Raw genomic sequence first — 21,877 nt, 5'->3', positions numbered from 1 at the left:
TGTGGCTTACGGTAGCCAAAATACTCCTAGTCTAGTAGGTCTGCATGTTTCGCTGAAGTTACACATTTTATGTGTATTAAACAGATGATGCTTTACTTTGGGCCTTTGTAAGTGATTTCAAAACCTGACTATGCATCTGGCTTTTTGCTGCCTTCTTCCCCCTTCCTCCCACTTTTCGAAAGCATCTCTCACAACTGGCTGTCTTCCCTCTTGCACTGTCCAGGAGGTGGGTTTTTTCTGCTTTCAGTGTAGGCAGGTTTGTCCAGGCTGCGTGTCGGTGCGTTCAAATACTGCATTTGATAAGCTTGCGTCGCTCAGGGTCTGTGTGTGCTGAAGATGCCCGTGCTAGCAATGTTTTATAAGTGAGATTGAAGAAATTCTTAACTTTTAAGCGGAGTATTTTATTTCCAACAATAAGGCTGTATTTTTTGTGATTTGCAGAAAGCTGAATCTGAATTCTACTTTCCTATCTTGAGACACTGGTAAACAAATAGACAGAAACTTGCCCTACCTGCTTGTGGTGGCGCTGAGCGATGAATCAATTACCTTTGTTAATTAATTGTTCTGTTTTTTATCAGGTTTTGTAGTGCTTCCCGAGCATGAGTTCAGAATGAAGCGGCGATTGGATGAGCAGGAGTCACCCGTGTATGCGTCGCAGCAGAGACGTATCACCAGCACCACCGAAGCTTTCCAGCACCAGCACCGCGTCCTCGCGCCGGCCCCGCCGGTCTATGAGGCGGTTTCGGACACCATGCAGTCTGCCACGGGGATTCAGTACTCGGTAACTCCCAGCTACCAGGTGCGTGCGCTCGTCCCCATCGCTGCGGTCCCGCTGCCTGACCAGCCAGCTCCGTGTCGATTCGTGATAGGATTCTGTATTTAAGATGAGGTTTTATTTTAGTAAGCAGGGCTTCCTAAAGGAAAACCAAGTTTGAACAATATGTTTATGGTACATCTCATTTGAAGCATTTGCTTTAAGACTATTGGCTTCATTCATGTTCAGAGCCACCTGAACAAATGTAGTGTTGTTTGGCTTTGTTAAACATGGTTCTTTTAATGATTCTCTTAGATCGTGGTCTCTGAATCCTTGAGGCAAGTGTGTGCAGGGCTTTTTCACCATTTTTCTTCACTGGGAAAATGTTTGTTCTTTTGGTTGCTCTGTAATGGGAGTATGAGAGCTTAGGTGATCTTAAGCTTAACAGACTGGATCGGATCAGCATTTAAATTGGAGACTTTCAGGAAAATTGAAGTGTTTCAGAAAGCATTACCCCAGGGTCATTAGGTGGCACTCTCCCCGCTCTTGCCTCCTTTGCGAAGAGCTGTCAGCTGGAGAGAAGAAAAGAGTGCACTGGAGATACCTCCCAAGGAAAGGCTGTTTCTGTGTTACTTTGCCGTGTTTTTGGCATGTTGCTGGTGAGCTGCTGTCCCTGTTTAGGGCTGAATTATGCACACAGCTTCTTCCTTCCTTCTGCAGAAGGGATGGATGTTCACACTGACAGTAGCAGCCGTGGAGCTGAAGAGCCTGCAGGCAGACACTTGCAGGGACTGGAAGAGGATGTGTTTATGCTGGCAGTCCTTCCTAAAAAGAACTTGGATGGCCCAGCAAGCAAATTGTTTCTTGTTCATGAGAAGGATTAAAAAAAGTGCATCCCATCTAAAAGAGGCTTGAATGGAAAACCACATTTGTGTAAAAAGTAATTTACTTTTTTTTTCAAAGGCTTTTTTAATGGATTTTCCAAACTGAATTTTTTCTGGTTTAATGTATGAGGGAGACCCAAAAAGTGCATGCCTTCCGTTCCCTTCTCTGTTTTTCTAGGGGAGATACCAAGCTGAGTTTTCCCCTGAGTCTGCAGGTGCCAGAGAGCCACAATGTGACTTCCAATACCCAAACTGAATAGCAACAGTGTAGAAGCTTCTAAAGACTCATTCGGTCACTCATATTATTGCTTGTGACATGTATCATAGAAAAAAGAGAGAACCTTGGCTCTATCAGACTAAAAATCCCATTTTATGCCCCTTTTGCAGGTCTTTATATTAGTGTTAGTGACTAGACAGACAGTGAGTCTGCAGGCTGGAGAGAACTGCATTTGTAACATGTTTGCAGAGAGGCCTCTCCTGTATTTGGAGTATGGGATTAGAGTTGTCTTGTTTCATTTTTAGGTCTCTCTGGGTCATCATTGGAGAAACCAAAAAATAAAAGGTGGTTAGCAGACTTTTTACAAGGACATGCATTACAGTGATTGGACGAGGGCTAATGGCTTTAAACTGAAAGAGGGGAGATTTAGATTAGATATAAGGAAGAAATTCTTCCCTGTGAGGGTGGTGCTGCCCTGAACAGCTGCCCAGAGAACCTGTGGGTACCCCGTCCCTGGCAGTGCTCAGGGCCAGGTTGGATGGGACTACGAGTGACCTGGTCCGATGGATGGTGTCCCTACATGGAACTGGGTGATCTTTAAGGTCCCTTCCAAGCCAAACCATTCTATGGTTCTGTGTTTCTGTGGTTACAGTTCAAACTGTATTCCGCTTAAAATTTTACTTGTGTACCTGACTATGGGAAGACTGACCTTGCTCTCTGCCTGTGCGGCGTGCGGGAGCAGCGGCCAAGCCGTAGCTGTCCCTGATGTCCTTTTTGCCTCGCCAGGTATCGGCCGTGCCGCAGAGCTCGGGCAGCCACGGCCCGGCCATCGCGGCCGTCCACGGCGGCCACCACCACGCCGCGCCGGTGCAGCCCCACGGGAGCCAGGTGGTGCAGAGCCACGCGCACCCCACGCCGCCCGCCGTGCCGGTGCAGGGCCAGCAGCAGTTCCAGAGGCTCAAGGTAACGCTGGGCATCGCTGCCTGAAGTCAACCAACCTCTGCTGAAACTGCAGGGCAACGGGGGCCTTCTTCTGTTTGGTGCGAAGGGGAGGCCAGCCTGCAAACCCAGCCGGTGACCTCCGTAAAGCTTTCATTTGCTATGCCTTGTAGATGCTTCTCCTGTTGGGAGGACTATGGAATGCAGAAAGAGATTTGTGTTTCGAATAGCATAATAAAAGATGGACTTGCTAGGGAAAGATCAGGGGCAGGAAGGAATAGGAAAAAGTATTGATCAGAGGATTTGTATGAATGGGTTAAGTTGCCAAAACATTTGGTGCTTTTCTGAACACATGGCTTATGTGGGTGGTTGCGTGGGAGTAATTTGGGAGTAAGGCAAGCTCTATTCTCGGATTATGTGCTGTAAAATCCTTAAAAAAAAGAGAAAAGTTCACCAAAAATAACCCATTTAAGTAGCTACATTTGGTTCGGCTCTAGCAAGAAGGCCACGTATATACTAATTGATGCCTGTTTCTTAGTCTCTTCCAAACACAGTGCGAGTTTCCTCCAGTTGTGGTGGAACTCATTGGTGAGAAGCCCTTTCCATTTTGCTGAATGTAGGGCACTGCATTCCTAGAGACCTCTAAAAATGGTTTCAAAATGTGTGGTGGTTCTTCCCAGTGAAATCGATGGCAAATCCTCTGCCAATGCAAGATCGAGGCTGTACGTGATGGTCTTTTCTTCCTTTGCTGTTACATTTCAGACAAAAGAGGTCCCGTGCGTAGCTCTTGGCGCTGATGGGCGCGTGGCCGGGCTGTCAGAGGCGATAGGAACCCTGAGCTCTCGCTCAAAGCTGTGGCTGTTCTTTTCAGTACATCTGCAAATTGGATTTTGGTACACGAACGGTTCATAAACTTCTTGCTGTTTGAGGTGCAAAACAATTTACCACCCACAGTTGCCATTTTCAAAATCCTTATATATTGAACTGAAATGTCTGGCTTCTAGAAAAAAAAAAAAGTGCAAGCGTGTACCTGGCAGACATCTACTACACTGAATATGTCATTTCCACTTTCTGCTTATTCTTAGACTTCTGTAATAATTTCCACATATGAATGCAGGAAAAATACTCAGTCTAGTTCTGTTTATCCTAGCAGTTGCTTCAGTGATGGTAAATTTGGAGTATGTGGAGGGTTTTTTTCCTAGTAATTCTGCTGATCTATATTGCTTTTTTCTTTTTTTCCCCCTATTTGTTTCTTTTTGGTACAGTTTTATCTTGTGAGCCAGGAGTGGGGAGTGAGTATCTCTACTCAAATGGTGCTGGTAGTATGCTAACCAGGCTCATGATCTTTTGCTCTTTAATTCCCCACCCAGGCTCAAGGCTAACAGCTGTGTTTTCAAATAGTGCGTGTTTTGCAGAACAATGGGAGGTGAAATAAAATCTTCTCAGCTAATATAACCTGTCTGTTCTGTCCTCAGGTGGAAGATGCATTGTCTTACCTTGACCAGGTGAAGCTGCAGTTTGGTAGCCAGCCACAGGTCTACAATGACTTCTTGGATATTATGAAGGAATTTAAATCTCAAAGGTAACCAGCTGCATTTTGCTTCTTCCTTCCAGGTTAGAAAGGGCGTATGTGGGCGTGGGAGTGATGTTCTGTCCTTCCCTGGGCAGACTAACACACCTCTAGCAGCAGTGTAAAAGCAGTTGTGTGCCTGCTTTTTTGAAAGTTAAATGCATCCCTTCATTTCTGCTAAATCTCTGCTTAGAGTGGGAGTTCACAAGTTCAGCCTTGGTAGCTGATTCATCCGGTTGTCTGGTTCTCTGCCCATTAATAATGGTCAGACCTGGGACTAGATCTCAGAGCTATAAAATGCTGTCTGGGCTAATAAAATTGTTTAATATCGTTCTGAAATTCAATAGTAGATGTGTAGGAATTTGTTTTGTGTTGTTTCGTAGGCTAGAGGTGATAAGGTAAAAATTTGAATGGAAAGTTCTTGTGAGGAGAACTTGATGTGCCACTGGCAGGGTCTCTGAGAATCGTGACATTTTGATGTTATTCCTCCTTCAGTATTGACACTCCAGGAGTGATCAGCCGCGTGTCACAGCTCTTCAAGGGCCACCCAGACTTGATCATGGGTTTCAACACCTTCTTGCCGCCTGGTTACAAGATTGAGGTGCAGACGAATGACATGGTGAACGTGACGACACCGGGGCAGGTTCACCAGATCCCCACTCACGGCTTGCAGCCCCAGCCGCAGCCCCAGCCCCAGCATCAGTCGCAGCCTTCGGCGCAATCCACCCCAACACCAGCACAGCCAGCGCCGCAGCCACCGCCTGCCAAAATCAGCAAGGTGAGAGCCTTGGAATGACATAGATTGGTAACACGGGGATCCCGCTGCCTCCAGCCGAAACTGGTATGCGGCTAGAGAATGAAAAAGGAACTTCTACTCTGCTTTTTCAAAGTATTCATGAACCTCTGCCTGGGTTGTGCTTCTACTGCTGGATTAGCTTCTCCTTTTGAAACTTCAGTTTGGTTTGACAGTAATTCAAATAAGCCACCTTACATCTTTGGAGAAGCTTTGTGGCTTTCAGCGGGGAACTGAAAGGTGCTCATAGAATCTGGTTATTCTGGGAGTGATACAGCAGCCCCAGGTTAAGGTTCCTGAAATGCATTTGATGTTGCAAGAAGGGTTTCCTAGTTAAAGCACCGAGCACATGTTGAACTGCCCGCATTTGTGTGTATTGTCATGGAATAACTGAAGTCCCAAGAAATCCCTCATAGAACAGAGGCCATGATAAAGATGTGGCTCTTACTGTGAAAATGTGTGGTTTCAAATGCTTGGGGCAATTAAGCCTTTAGAAGAGCTTGATCAGTGATGTGGTAGATTCTGCATTGCTTGGAGTCTTGTTTTCAGCTCAAACAGCTGTTGTAAGATAGAAGTCTAATTCAGCCATCAGCTAGATGGGCACAGCAGTTGTTGGCAAAACCAAAAGTGCAAGAGTTCAGGCAAGATGACCATGATATGTTCCCTTTAGGTATCAATATGTGTGCCTGAAACTGAGACCTTTCATAAGCAAACGGAATTTGACTGTGCTTTAGATATAATCCAGATGCTACTGTCCAACAAATATATTTTATGTGATTGAAAACAGAATATGATCATATAAAAGGTATTCAGGGAGCTTACTCAAGGTAAAATACTACATATTTCAGCCTCAAAATATGGAAAGATTTGAGAGCTGATATCTCAACATTGGAAGATATTCCAGTTTTCCCTTGGTGTTGCCTTACTTTACACATCTCAAAATTCTTCACCGGGGCAAAGTAACTTGCGGTGTTGGAGTGAGCTGTGCCTGTGCATTTTGGCTCTGTTATATTTTTGAAATAGTAGGTGTTGCTTGTTGGATTTCAGTCAAAAGCAATTACCAAGGCAAAACTGCTGTTAGTCACAACAGTTTGAATGATCTGGGTGTTTTCTCTCTGAATTCTACTCTCTACTGGCCCACTAAATATTTATCTATTTATTTGCTTTGTGTAATAGTTTTCTTCTGCTTAGTTTGCTTGTACTTGTGCTCCTGTTAATCTTTAAAACCCAACTCTGACTGTGAAACAGCACTTGTTAATTTTGACTCTTAAGAGCAGTTTCTGCTTAGACAGCCACTAGGAAGCATCTAGTTTATGAAAGATATTGTTCAAATTCCCTAGAGCTGTGAAGGATTCAGTAGCAATTTAAAAAGACCGGTCTTTTAAGGAGGTGCAGCAAAAGTCACCAGGGCCAGTATGTAGGAAGAGGTTGTTCACCTGGATGTGGTAGCAGGAGATTTTGTCCAGTTGTGATATTCCAGCTCAGAGGTATCTGTGGAATCCATGTTGTTCCACTATTGGCATCAGATACAGTTACGTGCTGGGTTGTTTCCTCCCTATGGTCCATATACAGAATAAAAATGCCTTTATTCCCAACATAAAGGAGTATGCTAATTTCTAACATGACTTCTTGTCTTCTTAGCCATCCCAGTTGCAGGCACATACTCCTGCCAGCCAGCAGACTCCTCCGATTCCACCATACGCATCACCACGTTCGCCACCAGTCCAACCTCATACACCTGTGACAATCTCTCTGGGAACCACCCCATCTCTGCAGAACAATCAGCCTGTTGAGTTTAATCATGCCATCAACTATGTCAACAAGATCAAGAATCGGTTCCAGGGACAGCCAGACATCTACAAAGCCTTCCTGGAGATCCTCCATACATATCAGGTGAGCGTTAACAATGCAGATGTGACTATAAGTATGGTTATTTCTCTTTCTTTACCATGGGAAGCTAACTGTGTCCATCCAAGACTTGCCTTTGGGTCTTCTGCTGAATTAGCATTGGCCAGCAAGCTAACCGGGATTCTTGCAAATGAGAAGGTTATGTAGCAGCATGAAATAATAAGATTTCAGTCCGACATCTTTGTTTGCAAGTGTCTGAAATGCCTATTTTAAAGTCATGTTTAGTGTTTTTTCATGAGCACAGGTCAGGAAGAGACAATATGGCCATAGTACTATGTTGAAGATAAAGAAACTGATGCTTTGATCAGTGTCCTGCTTGTTCAGGGCCAGTTGGGCATTTAGTATATATTTATAGTATATAGAAGAATTATGTATTTAGTGTGCATAAGAATCATACTAGTAATATAGCACAATTCTTAATGTAAGATGCTGAGACCTTTGCTGTTTCATTGTTTGTATCTCTGAGGGCTTTTTTTTTTAATTTGTCACTTAAATAGTTTGTGTGTCCTTCTGACGCGTCTCCTCTTTCCCGTGGCAGAAGGAGCAGCGCAATGCCAAGGAGGCAGGAGGGAACTACACGCCGGCGCTGACGGAGCAGGAGGTGTACGCGCAGGTTGCTCGCCTCTTCAAGAACCAGGAGGATCTGCTCTCGGAGTTCGGGCAGTTCCTGCCTGATGCCAACAGCTCTGTGGTGAGTCATCTCGGAGACAGATTGGAGCTGAAAGACGTAGGGAAAGCTGGGCTGTGTGTAGCCAGAGTTCAGAAAAATGCACTTCTGCAATTTGTTTCTTGGGGGTTTTTTTTGAGTGATCTTTTGCTGAGTGTGAGAATAGGGTCAGGGTGTTAGACTATGTTTTCTGGCCATAACATGTCTTTTAAATACAATCCCTTTGCCTAAAAGGGTTGTTCTAAAACTGCAATAGCTGTGGCTTAATACATCTAGACCTAGGAGATGCAGCATGTTTTTATGCCTGGATGTGTGGAACTCAGCTCTAATGGCCTTATGGGTTTGTCTCTGAATAAGCTGTTAAGTAAGACAACTGCAGAGAAAGTGGAATCGGTCAGAAACGATCACGGTGGCACAGTGAAGAAGCCACAGCTCAACAACAAACAGCAAAGACCCAACCAGAACGGCTGTCAGATCCGGCGGCACTCGGGAACGGGAGCAACCCCTCCGGTGAAGGTGAGAGCTGCTCGTTCGGCAGCCCTGCTTCTCCCAGGAGCGGGGTGTGTTCTACAAATTGGGTGATTTTTGCAGCACAGGCCACAGATTGAGGAAACAGAAACTAAAGTTTATTAATTCCGTGTTTCCAAGTGCAAGGCTTTGTCTCTTTTTCACAAACTGGTGGTGTTATCTGTACGCGAGGGTGGTAATAGTTATGTTACTGGCTGAGGAAAAATAGGGCTTTCCCTGCTTTATTAGGACGCTGCAGAACACGTGGCAGTAGTTTTATGGGTGAATAAAGCAGTGTTGGGTGATGAGGGGGAGATAGGGGTTGTGGAGGCAAGAGTCTCAGGAAAATCACAGAACAAATTGGTCCAAAATTTGTAGCAATGTTTCTAAGGCACATGGGAAGATAAACCAAGGGAAAGATAAAGGTGTGCCTGAAAGCTTTGTTGTAGCAGGTGCAGCGGAACCATGTTTGCTCATCTTTCCTCTGATAAACCTTGTAATACAACGATGAATGATTTTTCTCTTAGCAGAGTTTGCTCTTTTCAAATGATGCACAGTTTGAGAGAGCAAGGCTTTGTAGTGTTATACAAATTGTCCTGTGGCCAGGTGTTTGTGCATGAGGGATAAGTTTGCCTGCTTTGTTTGAAGGTGGTGCATCAAAAATGGTGATGAAAAACATCAGCCGACATAATCGTGTCATTTAAATCCAGTGATTTACTTCATCATCTGAGGATGTAGAGTCCACTGCTGGTATGGGGAAAATAAAGGATCTTGCAGCGGAATGCAAGAGAGAAAAAGGCAATATAGTAATTTTAGGGAGGTGTAAGACTGAAAGAATTGAGTGAGTTATAGGAGAAAAAAAAATGGGTAAATTTGTAAACTGGCTAGAAAAATGACGTGCTGTAGCGTGACTGTTTCCATCAACTACTTACAGAAAAGGATGCAACAGTGTATTAAAAATATTTGGAGTTCTATGCTGATGATTAATCTTTAATACATTAATTTGTGGTGCACATTTTCATACAAGTTTCCTTCGAAAAAGCCATGTTTCTTTTATGTAAAAGCAAATGGTGGGGTCAGGGAGCTGAAAACTTGGTGTGATAGATAATCAAAGTGTGGCAACTTGCCCCACTGAACAGCCCTTTTTTCCCCTTGCCTTTCTTTTTTCTTGTGAACAGAAGAAACCGAAGCTGCTTGGTTTAAAAGACCAGTCTTTGACGGAAGCCAGCAAACACGGTGTGGGGACAGAGTCACTCTTCTTTGAGAAGGTGAGAAGCAAGATTCAGAGAAAGCAGTCTCACATCATTGATTTATGTTCTTAGCATGTATACATCCGGACTTCTATCACAGTGCAGTATGTGATATATATACCACCCTGATAACATTTGTCAGCTTGACCTCAGAGGTATCACACGACCTTTAAGTCAGACCTGTTGCGTTTTTTTGAAAGACTAATGATCCTTTTTTATGTGAATACTTGTGTTTTTCCCCCAAAGGTCATTCTCCAGCTTTTCTCCCACTGCTGATAGTTTATTTGCAGGAATGGGAATTTATTTCTTTAATGCGTGCTCCAATCTTTTTTTCACCTTTCTGAAATCCCCGTACGACTGATGTGTGGTGTGTCTTGCTGTGTTGGCTCAGCTTGCTGTACCCATCCACAACCTGCTGCCTGCAGCAGGGGAGCTCAGTTTACAAAGCAGCTGATTCATGACAACATTGTTTTTGTTTTTCCTGAGAGATAAATCTAATTAATTGCACGGTTGTTACCTGTTGCTGGTTTACCACACAGAACAAATGAAAGATATGTGGGATGTATCCTTGGTGTCTTCCCTAAGACGTCCATACATTTCCTTCTGGCTCAGAGAGGGGCATATAGTGAACATAAACAAGCCTTTTAAATAATAGTCATGTGTCAATGAAAGTCTTGGCTGCTCCCTGATGATGCTGTGCATTTTGCTGCAGACCAGCTGATGCTAACTGGGAACCAATCCATTGCTCAGAGGATGTGTAGGTGTTAACATGAGTAAACCTCGAAATCCCTGCTGTAGAATTACAGCCGTAATGACAAAGATCTTCATGATGATAGATCTGTGTCTGATGTATGGATGTTAACTGTTCTCGTGGGAAGGGTAATGGTGTTGGGCTGAATCGTTTGGTTTCCTTGGGCTGTGAAGATAAGGGTGACAGAAGCTGGTTTATCTGAGATAACCTGAGCAGGCAGAGGCTGGAGCACAAATCTCTTACCCTGCTCCCTACCTGCAATATTCTCCTGTGTTTAAAGTCAGCCTGGGTGGGTTTGTGGGGCTGCAGTTATAATGGATGTTGCCTATGATTCCAGTGTTTGGTAATCCAGCTGTTCAGGGATTTTTGAGGGATTTCATTCCTCACTTGCAGCTCCTTTCTGCAGGGGAGTGCCCCAGGTGCTGATGTTGCAGGGCACACCCAGCACAGAGATGTTTCATGTTGGTGTCTGTTTGTCCAGCCCTGCATATGGGGCAGGTCACCCTCTGTTCAGCTCATTTACAGATTTGCCTTCTCATTCCGTGTGTAATTTCTGTGTATTGGTGGTAAGCACAGTGTTGAATCCAGGTGTCCTGGACAGCACTAGCTCACCCAGCTCGGTCTCACCCTGACAGCAGCTCTTTGCCTCTTCTCTCCGCAAGGTCCGCAAAGCTCTGCGGAGCACAGAAGCGTACGAAAACTTCCTTCGCTGCCTGGTTATTTTCAACCAGGAGGTGATCTCCCGGGCTGAGCTCGTGCAGCTCGTTTCTCCGTTCCTGGGGTAAGTGGAACCCGTTTCCTTGCATGAGGTGAGAAGTTTAATACACTCGGGTCTGTTTCTGTTGCAAAGCCGGGAAAGACAAGCCAACCTCTGTGGTTGTTCAGGGGAATGCATCTCCTGTGGTTGAGTGGCATGGAGGAGGAGGAGGGAAAAAGAAGTGCTGATATAAACTCACTAAAATTTCCAAAAAGCAGCTGAATTCTGTCAAAGCCAAAAATTATAAGCAATACAATAGTTTAAATAGGAATTATGACTTCCATAATTGCCAGTAGCGTACAGAACAACTCTATTAAATCAGCTAAAACCAAGCGATTATCCTCTCATCAACTTTGGACTGCAAGATTAATGTTCCTTCTTCCTGCGAATTGAGTTCCTGGTTCCAAGGGAGAAGGCAATAGCAATGTAAATTGGGTTCGGGACCCCATTGCACTAGTTGCTATGCGAAGACACTGCCCCAAGGAGCTTCCATTCTCTCTGTAGCTCCCTGGACTTGGGCATCAGCAGGATGCTACCTTTAGCCGGGAAAGGTGAAATATTCAGCAAAAAATTGTGGATTTTCCCCATTCACTGTCTGTGCTCCTAGCTACAATGGTGAATAGCTGTGTTGGGAAAGGTCTAATACAGTTTCCTATTCTGGAGTTGGGCATTATCTTCTGTCAGGTAATGAAAAAGCAATAAATGAGCAGTGATTCAATTAGCCCCAGTAACAGGTTCAATTCCTCATATTGCTGGAGCTTTGCATGAGATAAGAAGAGTTGAACAGATGCGCTATTTTAGGCTAATAAATTCTTCAGAAAACTGCTCTCTCCAAGCAGGTGAACTTGGGCCTTGCAGGCAAAGGCTCCTCTGTAATTTGTGCTGGTCTGTGTGGTCTGGGGAGGCAGCACTGGTGGAAAGTGATTGCTCAGCACTGAAACCTTTTGCCATGTAGTTACAGAGTCGCTTTTCGGTTTCTTCTTGCTGCTTTTGGAAAAGTCTGGTTTAAGGTTAAGAATATTGGCAAACGTCTCGACATCTGGCCTGGGTTCACTGCTGCGATAGTTTGGGAAACCAGATGTGACCCTGTCCCTGCGGTGAAAGCTTTGGCTGCTCTCTCTCGCTGGTCACTTGTCTCGTGGGGTCTGTACCTACAAGGGGTGTGGAGGATACATTGGTGCTTGTCTGTGTATCCCTGGCAATACACGGGGATAAACCTAAAGCACCTTAGTTGCACCAAGAGAGAGAAATCCAGCACCTGATCAGCTTCCCGTTTGATCAAGCTCTATGGGTCCTCTCTCACCAGAATGATAATTCAGGGGGTCTTCTTGGACACAGTCCATCAATTGTAGCCTCATCATCGCAGCTCAGCGCTGTTTGATTTCTGCTTAGCTAGCTTTTCACTTTGTTCGTTTTATTTTTAGGAAATTCCCAGAACTGTTCACTTGGTTTAAAAACTTTCTGGGGTATAAAGAGTCTGTTCACATGGAGACGTATCCGAAGGAACGGGCGACCGAGGGGATTGCCATGGAGATAGACTACGCCTCCTGTAAAAGACTGGGCTCCAGCTACCGGGCCTTACCCAAGAGCTACCAGCAACCCAAGTGCACGGGGCGGACTCCGCTGTGTAAAGAGGTAAGTGCTCTCGGCGAGGAATTGCACGGCAGAGGGAGGCTACTCCCGGCCTTCTCAGAAGGAGTGAAGCAAAGGACAAGCAAAACAGCACCTGGGCATGTGTGGGCGTATGTCCTCGCTCGGGATCACCATGATGCGTGTTGGAGCCCAAGGTGAGCACACCCTGAGGTGTTCCGAGCGGTGAGTGAGCACTTGACGCTCCTGCAAACATCTGGATTGTGTCCAGAAGCTGTTGCACAGGGTGAGGTGTCAGTCTAGGAATGGGTCATGCTGGGAGATGCAATGCCCACGTGGGTTTGGTTGGCATCAGCTCTTCTCCAGTGGTGCTTGTGAAAGGGTTGCGTCAAGCGTTGGGCAGCAGCTGGAAAAAACCCAACAAGACAGTGATGTTTACATAAAGTAAATTGTGGAGTCATTAGATATGGATGTTTTATATAGTGTAATGTGTGAAAAGAACATTAAGATCACAGACTTAAACATGAAGTAGGAAATGGCAGAACTAGTTTTCTCTATGGTCTTAGTGTGATCCACGGGGATCTTTTAGAAGGCAGTACATAATCTAAGACTATTGCTAGGTTTTTAACCAAATTCCCACTTAGTCTTCTTTCAGAGTTATCTTTAGTCCAGCTTTAAAAGAAAATCACATTTTCTGTAGTTAGCTTCTCCCACATATCCCTCACGTGCTTCTTTCTTCCTGTCTGCAATGCTAAGAAGACCTCTTGTCTTCAGAAATAGTGCATTGCTTTGGGAAATCAGCTCCCTACATGCAACCAGCCTTTTTGGTCAAGAGTCAAAGCTGGTCTCCCAACGACGTCCCACAGGATCAGATGTACTCATTGAGTCTTTTAATGTGTTGTAATGGTCTTTTGATCAAAGTGGAAACAGTCCTGGCTGGTCCTGTTCCTTCCCTGATGTTGAGGGTAATATTGTGGAGATGAGTGAGCAGGGCTCTTGCTGAAGGCTGGTTTATAAATGTGCTGGTTCAGAGCATTCACAGGAGGAGGGGAGAGCCCTAGAAATCCCTTCCCTACGAGCCTGCAGTCAGCAGCGGCACCCGCACCAAATCGTGAGGAGATTGCCGTCTCACAAGTGTCTCGTGTGGTGCAGCTGCAAACTTTTCTTCTTGTGACTCTGCTGTTCAGGCTTCAGGTTTGCCAGAACTGGGCCTGACGTTCGAGGCTGCCTGCCAAAATCCTCATTTCTTTGTCTTTGGCCTCTTTGAGGTGTTGGGTTTTTTTTAATGTTCTGTTCCTGTTTTGGAGTTGGGGAAAGCTTGTCTCCTCCTGTCTCCCTCAAAGGTTTTGAATGACACCTGGGTCTCCTTCCCATCCTGGTCCGAAGATTCCACGTTTGTGAGCTCCAAAAAGACGCAATACGAAGAGCACATCTACAGGTGTGAGGATGAGCGTTTCGAGGTAAATTGTTTTTCCTTCATTCATGTCTCGGAGAGCTTGGGATTCCATTAACACTGTTGATGTAATTATATCTTTAATACTACTGCTTAGAATCTGTTTTTATTACGTGTCTGTCACCTGTTTTTTGGATGAAAGCTTGTGATCTCTTAATGCAAGAGGCAGTGGCTGCATAACCACGTCTCTCTGCAGACTGCCACCTCTGCCCCTCGCTTTTTGTGCTGAGCTCTTAGTTCACACCGCTCCAGGTGAAATTGTTCAATGGGCAGCATATAATCAACGCATCTTTTCTGTTCTTACTGCCCACGTAGCACGCAAGAACATGCATTCCCCTCTAATAATCTGAAAAGCGATACATTCAGGATGTTAAATAATTGACATCTTGACTTGAAATGGAAGTTAGCTTGGCAATTACCTGAATACGCTCAGATTCAGCATGTCATTTTGTAGAGTAACTGTCAATTGTGTTCTATTCCCAAGTGGAAAATGTAATTTCCGAACAGTATCGTAGCCTTTAAATTCTTACACAGTATTATCTAGGTAGCAGATAAAATATAATTGGATTATTTGAGAGCAGCCGAACATGGAAACCACCGCTTGAGAACATCTTGTTAAACATGCATGGCTTCTTGTTTCATGTCACTTAAATGTTAGCCTCTGTGAAGTATCATGTTTTATCTATTCAACGATGGCTAATGCACCGTTCGCTTCAGCTGGATGTTGTCTTGGAGACCAACCTGGCAACGATCCGCGTCCTCGAGGCAATCCAGAAGAAACTCTCGCGCTTGTCTGCCGAGGAGCAAGCCAAATTCCGGCTGGACAACACGCTGGGGGGCACTTCAGAGGTGATCCACCGCAAGGCTCTCCAAAGGATATATGCTGACAAAGCAGCCGACATCATCGATGGACTTCGGAAGAACCCATCCGTGGCTGTTCCCATCGTACTGAAAAGGTACCGACTGCTCCAGCACCCTGCCCTGGTGGCTCTGCTGACAGATAACGCACTATACGTGATCCAGATTTCTGTAAAAACAGCTAATTTCTGCCCCTAAAGGGTGTGACCTCCGCAAGGCTGTAATTTAAGAGGTGCGTTTTATGTTCTGGTTGGTTGCTGTACTTCGGAAGAGTCAGGTAATTCAGGGGAATTACCCTTCTGACACAAAAGCCTTACCAGCTCAGGGGGAGGGACATCAAGCTTTTGTTGTCTCCTCTTAAACCCAATTTTTTCCCTAGTGTCAGCATCTTGTGTAAGATGGAGAAACTATTGTGTGGATTGATCCAGGGCTAAATTTGATCCCTTTGCAAATCCCACGGTGTATGTGACCATGAGCTCGGACTGCGGTGGCTGTGTTAGTCTCAGATTTCCAGTTCTGTTTCTGTTGTCACCCTCCCTTTCCTCAGTCACAAAAAGGGAGTGGATGCTGCTGCCGCTCCTTGGGGAAGCTCCAGGAGATGTGTCAGCAGGAGATACTGTTCCCTGGCCGCTTCTCATCTCTGTGGGGCTGTCACTGCTGTGTCTCAGGGTTCTGAGAACTGGGGGAACAGCCTTGCCCAGGACACCTGCAGGGTCACAGTTTCCCCACCCTGCTTATATGCTCAGAGCAGACCTCTTAGCTCAGTGTTGTTTTCTTGATCCAAGGTTAAAGATGAAGGAGGAAGAGTGGCGAGAAGCCCAGAGAGGATTTAATAAAGTCTGGCGAGAGCAGAATGAGAAGTATTACCTGAAATCCTTGGATCACCAGGGCATCAACTTCAAGCAGAATGATACCAAGGTCCTGAGGTCAAAGAGTCTCCTCAATGAGATTGAAAGCATCTATGATGAGGTAGGATGGTCATCAACAGTTTCCTTCTCTCAAGCTTATGTAGTTTGCAAATGCAGTTTCAGTTCCCATCATTCCTCACCGCTTGATGACAGGAAGCCTACACCCCTGTCAGAGCTTCCTAAAGGCTCTTGGGTGAGGAGAGGTGGTGTTTGGGACTCAGGTTTGTGCTGTGTTTCTCATTTGTAGAGGCAAGAGCAGGCTTCAGAAGACAATGCTGGAGTCCCCACAGGCCCACACCTATCCCTAGCCTATGAAGACAAGCAGATCCTGGAAGACGCCGCCTCTCTCATCATCCACCATGTGAAACGGCAGACAGGAATCCAGAAGGAGGACAAGTACAAAATCAAGCAGATCATGTATCACTTCATTCCAGACCTGCTGTTTGCTCAGCGAGGGGAACTCTCGGATGTGGAAGAGGAGGAAGAAGAGGAAATGGATGTGGATGAAGCTACTGGGGCTGCAAAAAAGCACAACGGTGTTGGGGGCAGTCCTCCCAAAACCAAGCTGATGTTCAACAACACGACGGCCCAGAAGCTGCGGGGCATGGATGAGGTCTACAACCTCTTCTACGTGAACAGCAACTGGTACATCTTCATGCGGCTGCATCAGATCCTGTGCTTGCGGCTGCTGAGGATCTGCACCCAGGCCGAGCGGCAGATCGAAGAGGAGACGCGGGAAAGGGAGTGGGAGAGGGAAGTGCTAGGGATAAAGCGAGACAAGAGCGACAGTCCTGCCATCCAGCTGCGACTGAAGGAGCCCAGTGAGTGATTTCTGGTGGGAGATGGGGAGGTTTTATTATCACTGGGCAGCCTCAAATTGAGGGAGGGGATGAGGTGGTGTGGGGTACATGGGACTCAAATTGCAGAGTCGTAATATGCAACAACTTTTATTTTATACCTGCATATCTAAAGCATCCTTGAGTTCCCTAACTAAAAGCTTTTTTAAAAGTCTCAAAAACAAAGACCTCAAGGAGGAGGCTAGAGCTAGAAAGCAAGAGATTACAAAAGCACCCATGGCCTTAAAAAGTCTTACTTAAATGTCTATAAAAGACAAACTCCAAGTGTATTCCAGTAACTCTCCAGCTTGACTGGGTAGTCTGAGGACCAGAACTCAAAGGAACCGTTCCTGGGATGGGATGTTCATCGCTCCCGTTCTCTCTTGTTGCAGTGGACATTGATGTTGAGGATTATTACCCGGCCTTCCTGGACATGGTGCGCAACCTCCTGGACGGGAACATGGACTCATCGCAGTACGAGGACTCCTTGCGTGAAATGTTCACCATTCACGCCTACATCGCCTTTACCATGGACAAGCTGATCCAGAGCATCGTTCGACAGGTGACTGCTGGCAAAGGCTGGGGGGTGGGTGTCCTGGGTACAGAAAGTAGCTGGGTTGTTTGCTGCAGTGAGAGCCCAGGCCCACATTGGAGGAGGAGTGCTGTGCACTAGATGGGGAATTTCAGGGGTAGGCAGGTAAAATCTGGATGTTTTTTAACCCAGCTCTAACCCCGATGTAAAGAGATGTGATAAAAGGTCATTTCTGAGGTATTTAAATTATGGGGAATATCCTGTCTATGAGAAGAGTTCTCCTTTTGTTTTCCAGAAGTTTTAGGATATAAATATTCAACTTCAGAGCATCTCCAGAGCTAATATTGCTTTAACTTTGAAAAAGAATTAAATGACATTGTAATGATTTCCTTCCTTTTCAGCAGTGCTACAGCAGCGCATGCCTTTTCTGCCAAGCTTTGTCTCTTTTTATTTGGCTGTTTGAGTAGCTCGTTTTGGCTGTTAAACCCTAGTCCTTTTATTGGGCTGGTAGGGAGCATGTGTGACCAAGGGAAAGGTTCTTCATGTGCCTTTCTCTAGTGTAAAGAACAAAACCAGACACAAGGGGCTAGAGGTGGAATGGCTTGAAAGGCCTCTTCTCTTTCCAAAGGCAAGAGCTGCTTTTCACAAGCCCTTCAGTCCAGAGATTAACGGAATTCAAAAGACGATTGGGCAGCTTTTGATTTTTAAACTTGTACAAAACAAGGATTTGATACTAAGTCTCCCAGCTCTCTTGTCGGATGCAGCAGCCCCTTGCTGAGGAGGGGACGTATGTGTCACGGTGCTCCAGCCGTTCCTCCCCTGCTGCCCATCAGGATGTTCCCTGCCTGGAGTTTTTCTCCTGAGTAGCTGTACTTTGCCCCCTGCTAATCTTTTTAAAGATACTGTGGCTTTTTTTTGTTTTTGTTGGGCATTTTTAAACATAGCAGCAGAGATCTTCTGCAACTAGAAGACATTACTAAAAATGTAGCCTTAAACTTGCTTTTTCAGCCTTTTTTTTTTACCTGTGCTTAAACCCATGGTTACATCTTTGTTCCTTTCTGTTCTGTTCTTCCGTTTTGCAGCTCCAGCACATAGTGAGCGATGAGATCTGTGTGCAGGTAACAGACCTCTACTTGTCGGAGAACAACAACGGAGCAACGGGAGGGCTTCTCGCTTCCCAGTCTTCTCGTGCCCTCCTGGAGGCCGCGTACCAGCGCAAAGCTGAGCAGCTCATGTCGGAGGAGAACTGCTTCAAGGTAAAGCCGGGCTGCGAACTGCAGTGCAAAAGCAGCAAGCAGCGAGGGGGATGCCTTTTGAGAAAGGAGAGGCACCAGTCCTTTAAAAAAGGAGCCTTGTTTGGGCACCCAAGAGCCCTGAGCAGTTTCTGTAGCTCTGAAAGTTGACAGTTTTAGTGGCTTGTCCCCAGCTTTTGGCACAAAGGTTAATGTTTCTGTAAGGGCCCCTCAGAAATAGCGTTTCAAGGAGAAATGTATTTTCTGAAATAGCAATGAGTATCCTTCGTGCTTCACACTGGTTTTGAGTTGTATCATATTGGCTGCTTTTAATTTGTTAGCTCAAACTCTCCCATTTCTCTTGTGCCTCAGCCTTTCTCAACTGTGGGGAGATCTGCTAATACTGACAGGGCGTTAAATCATTGCTGACTGCATACATTGCTGAATAAACCTGGTGCTCTGGGCTAAGCAAATCCATATGTCCTTCGCCTAAGGTGCAGGAAGTGGTCAGGCCCTTTCTGGGCAAGTGAAGTACTTTGGATAAAAGCTTGTGTGTATAATCTCTCTTCCTTTGCTCTCCAGCTTATTTGGGGGGCTCAAGGACCCACACCACTCAAAAACCAAAAGATTTTCAGAAAGCTTTACAATGTTTCTCTTCCTCAAAGACTGCGCAATTTGGCTGGTGTTTTCCCTTTGCTGTCAGGCATTTGAGAAGCAGGTTTTTCACTTAAAGTGGTGCCAACTTGTGTCATTCTCCCTTTTTTCATTTGAAACTTTTTCTGAAGTCTGTCCTGCCTTTTCTTTATAGCTGATGTTCATCCAGAGCAGAGGTCAAGTTCAGTTAACCATTGAACTGCTGGACACAGAAGAGGAGAACTCGGATGACCCAGTGGAAGCAGAGGTAAGAGCAGCTTGTCCGGAGAGCTCACCCTGATGCTCAGGGCTGCGCTGGATGAGGGCGTCTGCTTGACTGTTGTGGTTAGCACAAGATAAAGAAACATCAAGGATGTGCCATAAATCTTTCAGTGACGGGAGCAGGCAAATCCTTCTTGGTTTATTTTGTATTAGAAAACCCTCAAAACCATATAGAGAAATGTCATACCTGCCTTTTGGGGGTTAAGATGCATGGAGCCTTCAAAAGTAACCTTATGTTCGCCTGTATAAGTTCCAGCCTAGCCCCCTTAACCGCCCCTTGTTGTTTGGTGGGAAGGCAGCGGCTGATCTGTGCTCTGTGCTTGTTTGCAGCGCTGGTCGGACTATGTGGAGCGGTACGTCAACTCTGATTCTACCTCTCCTGAGCTCCGGGAGCACCTGGCCCAGAAACCTGTCTTCCTGCCGAGGTGAGGAACCGGGCTGGGCTGGGAACCCTGCCCGACAGGCTGGGTCTGGCTCCGTCACAGCGCTGGGTGGTCAGTCTTGCCTGTGTTTTGATGCTGTGACAGAAGAAATTACGCTGGCAGCGTGGTGTTTGTCCTAAAAGCCTGTGGGTCTGCCCCAGGCTCCTGCTCTCCAGGTGGCAACGTCCACAGGTGGCACAGAGCACAAGGGCTTGTGCTCCAAGCTGTTGGCCAGGCTTTTGAGGGACCAGCACAGATCCATCACTCCATCCAGTGAGCATTAATTCCAAGAGGGGTTCTCTGGTTTGCAGGAATCTGAGGCGGATCCGCAAGTGTCAGCGTGGCCGGGAGCAGCAGGAGAAGGAAGGGAAGGAGGGGAACAGTAAGAAGTCAATGGAGAATGTGGAGAGCTTGGACAAGCTGGAGTGTAAATTCAAACTGAACTCCTATAAGATGGTGTACGTGATCAAATCGGAGGATTACATGTACAGGAGGACTGCTCTGCTGCGAGCTCAGCAGGTAGGAGTGAGCAGGAGGCCTGGGGTGAGCAGCTGGTGGTTCCTGGGACCCTCTGCTCCTGAAGGGCCGGGGGGGAGAGGTGACCAGGGGACTTTATCAGAGCTTTTCCTCTCTCTGTATCTGTGTTAGAAGTTCCCTCTGGCTGTTGATCCCCTCAGTTGTGTTGACCACGTAATGCTGCAGTTTGGAGGCCTTTTTTTAACACCTCTTCCTATTTCCATAGTCCCACGAGAGAGTGAGCAAACGACTGCACCAGCGGTTCCAGGCCTGGGTGGACAAATGGACCAAGGAGCACGTGCCCCGCGAAATGGCAGCCGAGACAAACAAGTGGCTGATGGGCGAAGGCTTGGAGGGCTTGGTGCCCTGCACCACCACCTGTGACACAGAGACCCTGCACTTTGTCAGCATTAACAAGTACCGCGTCAAATACGGCACAATATTCAAGACACCGTAAAATTTTAAGAAAAAAAAAAAAAAGGAAAAAAAAAATCAACAAAACCCGGGGCGAGGGAAGAGCCCGGGAGAGGTGTGTGTGTGTGCGCCCATCAAGGAAAGGAGGAAGATGCCTTTCTCCCCTCACTGTGTATCTGCGTAACGTGGCCACTTGACTAGTGCGTGGCTGGTACAGCTGTCAGCAGCGGGATTCCCTGCAGGGACACACAGGTCCCTGCTGGGACCACCGGCCCTTGGACTTGGGCTCGCGTCCCCGGAGTGCGGGGAGGACCCTTCTCTGAACTGAGCCATCCCAGAGAGACACCACGAGCTCGTACACACCAGCAGCACTGAGGCTTTGACTCTGAGGGAAGAGAACCGGAGGCTCTCCACCGCCGGGTCTGTCCCCACCTCCCCAGGTGCCTGTCGCCACCGGATTCTCCTTCCCCGAGGCTGTTTCCAGCGCCGGGGGCAGCTCGGCGGCACCTCCCGGAGCGGCCCCTGGGCTCCTCTCGCCTCCCTCCCAGGCTGGACTCACCCCGTGCAGATCGGTCTGTCCTTTCTAGTGCCAGTGGAACTGTTCATTTTTTGTTTTCTTTTTTCTTTTTTTGTACCTGCTTGTTTACTAGTCTCTCCTAGTGCCATGCACCAGCTTTTCACACACATGTACGTACACACACACAACAGAGAACAACACGATTTTAACATGTTCCCCTCCTTTTTTGTAAATAAATGTACAAATTGTCAATTTTTTTTTCCTTTTTGTTTTGTTTTTGTTTTTTATTAAAGGAAGTATGCTTGATGTGCTAGCATAACTGTACTAGCTTCTTGTGTACCATAGTACCAGGTGGCTTAAGAAATTAGTACCAACAGACAGACCGACTGGAGACATTTATTACACTTTTTACCAAAGGGAGTTATCATTGTAGTGCTTTTGTGTGGAAACTTTTTTCTCCTTTTTTTGTAAATAAAAATAATGTCTTTGTTCTTAACTGGAGGAAGACGCTCGCTCACCCGCAGCCCTGTTCCTGGTCTGAAAGGCACCGCGCAGCACGCAGCTTTTGGGGTGGGGAAGGGGGACGGGAGGGGGCATCCCACTGTTGTATATGACCGGCTTCACAACCTGAGAGGAAAAAGCAGAGGCAGCGTGTGTGTGCTGCAGTCAACACAACTGAGGTTTAAG

General features: G+C 46.3%; 1 protein-coding gene across 4 annotated transcripts in view; it reads left to right on the top strand.

Moving 5' to 3' along the window:
* The window catches only part of SIN3A (SIN3 transcription regulator family member A), a 28,862-nt gene extending 7,171 nt beyond the window's left edge, over positions 1–21,691 (top strand). For 3 of the 4 annotated variants that reach the window (XM_080351533.1, XM_080351535.1, XM_080351536.1), the window contains 20 exons: positions 579–799; positions 2,642–2,818; positions 4,270–4,376; positions 4,860–5,142; positions 6,799–7,050; positions 7,604–7,756; positions 8,090–8,248; positions 9,418–9,507; positions 10,903–11,021; positions 12,422–12,632; positions 13,931–14,047; positions 14,758–14,996; positions 15,684–15,867; positions 16,054–16,627; positions 17,035–17,204; positions 18,257–18,430; positions 19,215–19,307; positions 19,652–19,746; positions 20,055–20,262; positions 20,486–21,691. In XM_080351533.1, the coding sequence (XP_080207659.1) occupies positions 579–799; positions 2,642–2,818; positions 4,270–4,376; positions 4,860–5,142; positions 6,799–7,050; positions 7,604–7,756; positions 8,090–8,248; positions 9,418–9,507; positions 10,903–11,021; positions 12,422–12,632; positions 13,931–14,047; positions 14,758–14,996; positions 15,684–15,867; positions 16,054–16,627; positions 17,035–17,204; positions 18,257–18,430; positions 19,215–19,307; positions 19,652–19,746; positions 20,055–20,262; positions 20,486–20,716 (3,857 nt within the window). In that variant the 3' untranslated portion in view covers positions 20,717–21,691. The remainder of the gene's footprint in view (positions 1–578; positions 800–2,641; positions 2,819–4,269; positions 4,377–4,859; positions 5,143–6,798; positions 7,051–7,603; positions 7,757–8,089; positions 8,249–9,417; positions 9,508–10,902; positions 11,022–12,421; positions 12,633–13,930; positions 14,048–14,757; positions 14,997–15,683; positions 15,868–16,053; positions 16,628–17,034; positions 17,205–18,256; positions 18,431–19,214; positions 19,308–19,651; positions 19,747–20,054; positions 20,263–20,485) is intronic. The other variant, XM_080351534.1, reaches the window with a different exon arrangement.
* The last annotated feature ends 186 nt before the right edge of the window (positions 21,692–21,877 follow it).

The sequence above is a fragment of the Nesoenas mayeri genome (assembly GCF_963082525.1).
Source record: "Nesoenas mayeri genome assembly, chromosome: 11".
Classification (NCBI taxonomy): domain Eukaryota; kingdom Metazoa; phylum Chordata; class Aves; order Columbiformes; family Columbidae; genus Nesoenas; species Nesoenas mayeri.
The sequence above is the reverse complement of the archived record's forward strand: the minus strand, read 5'-3'. Positions and strand labels throughout refer to the sequence as shown.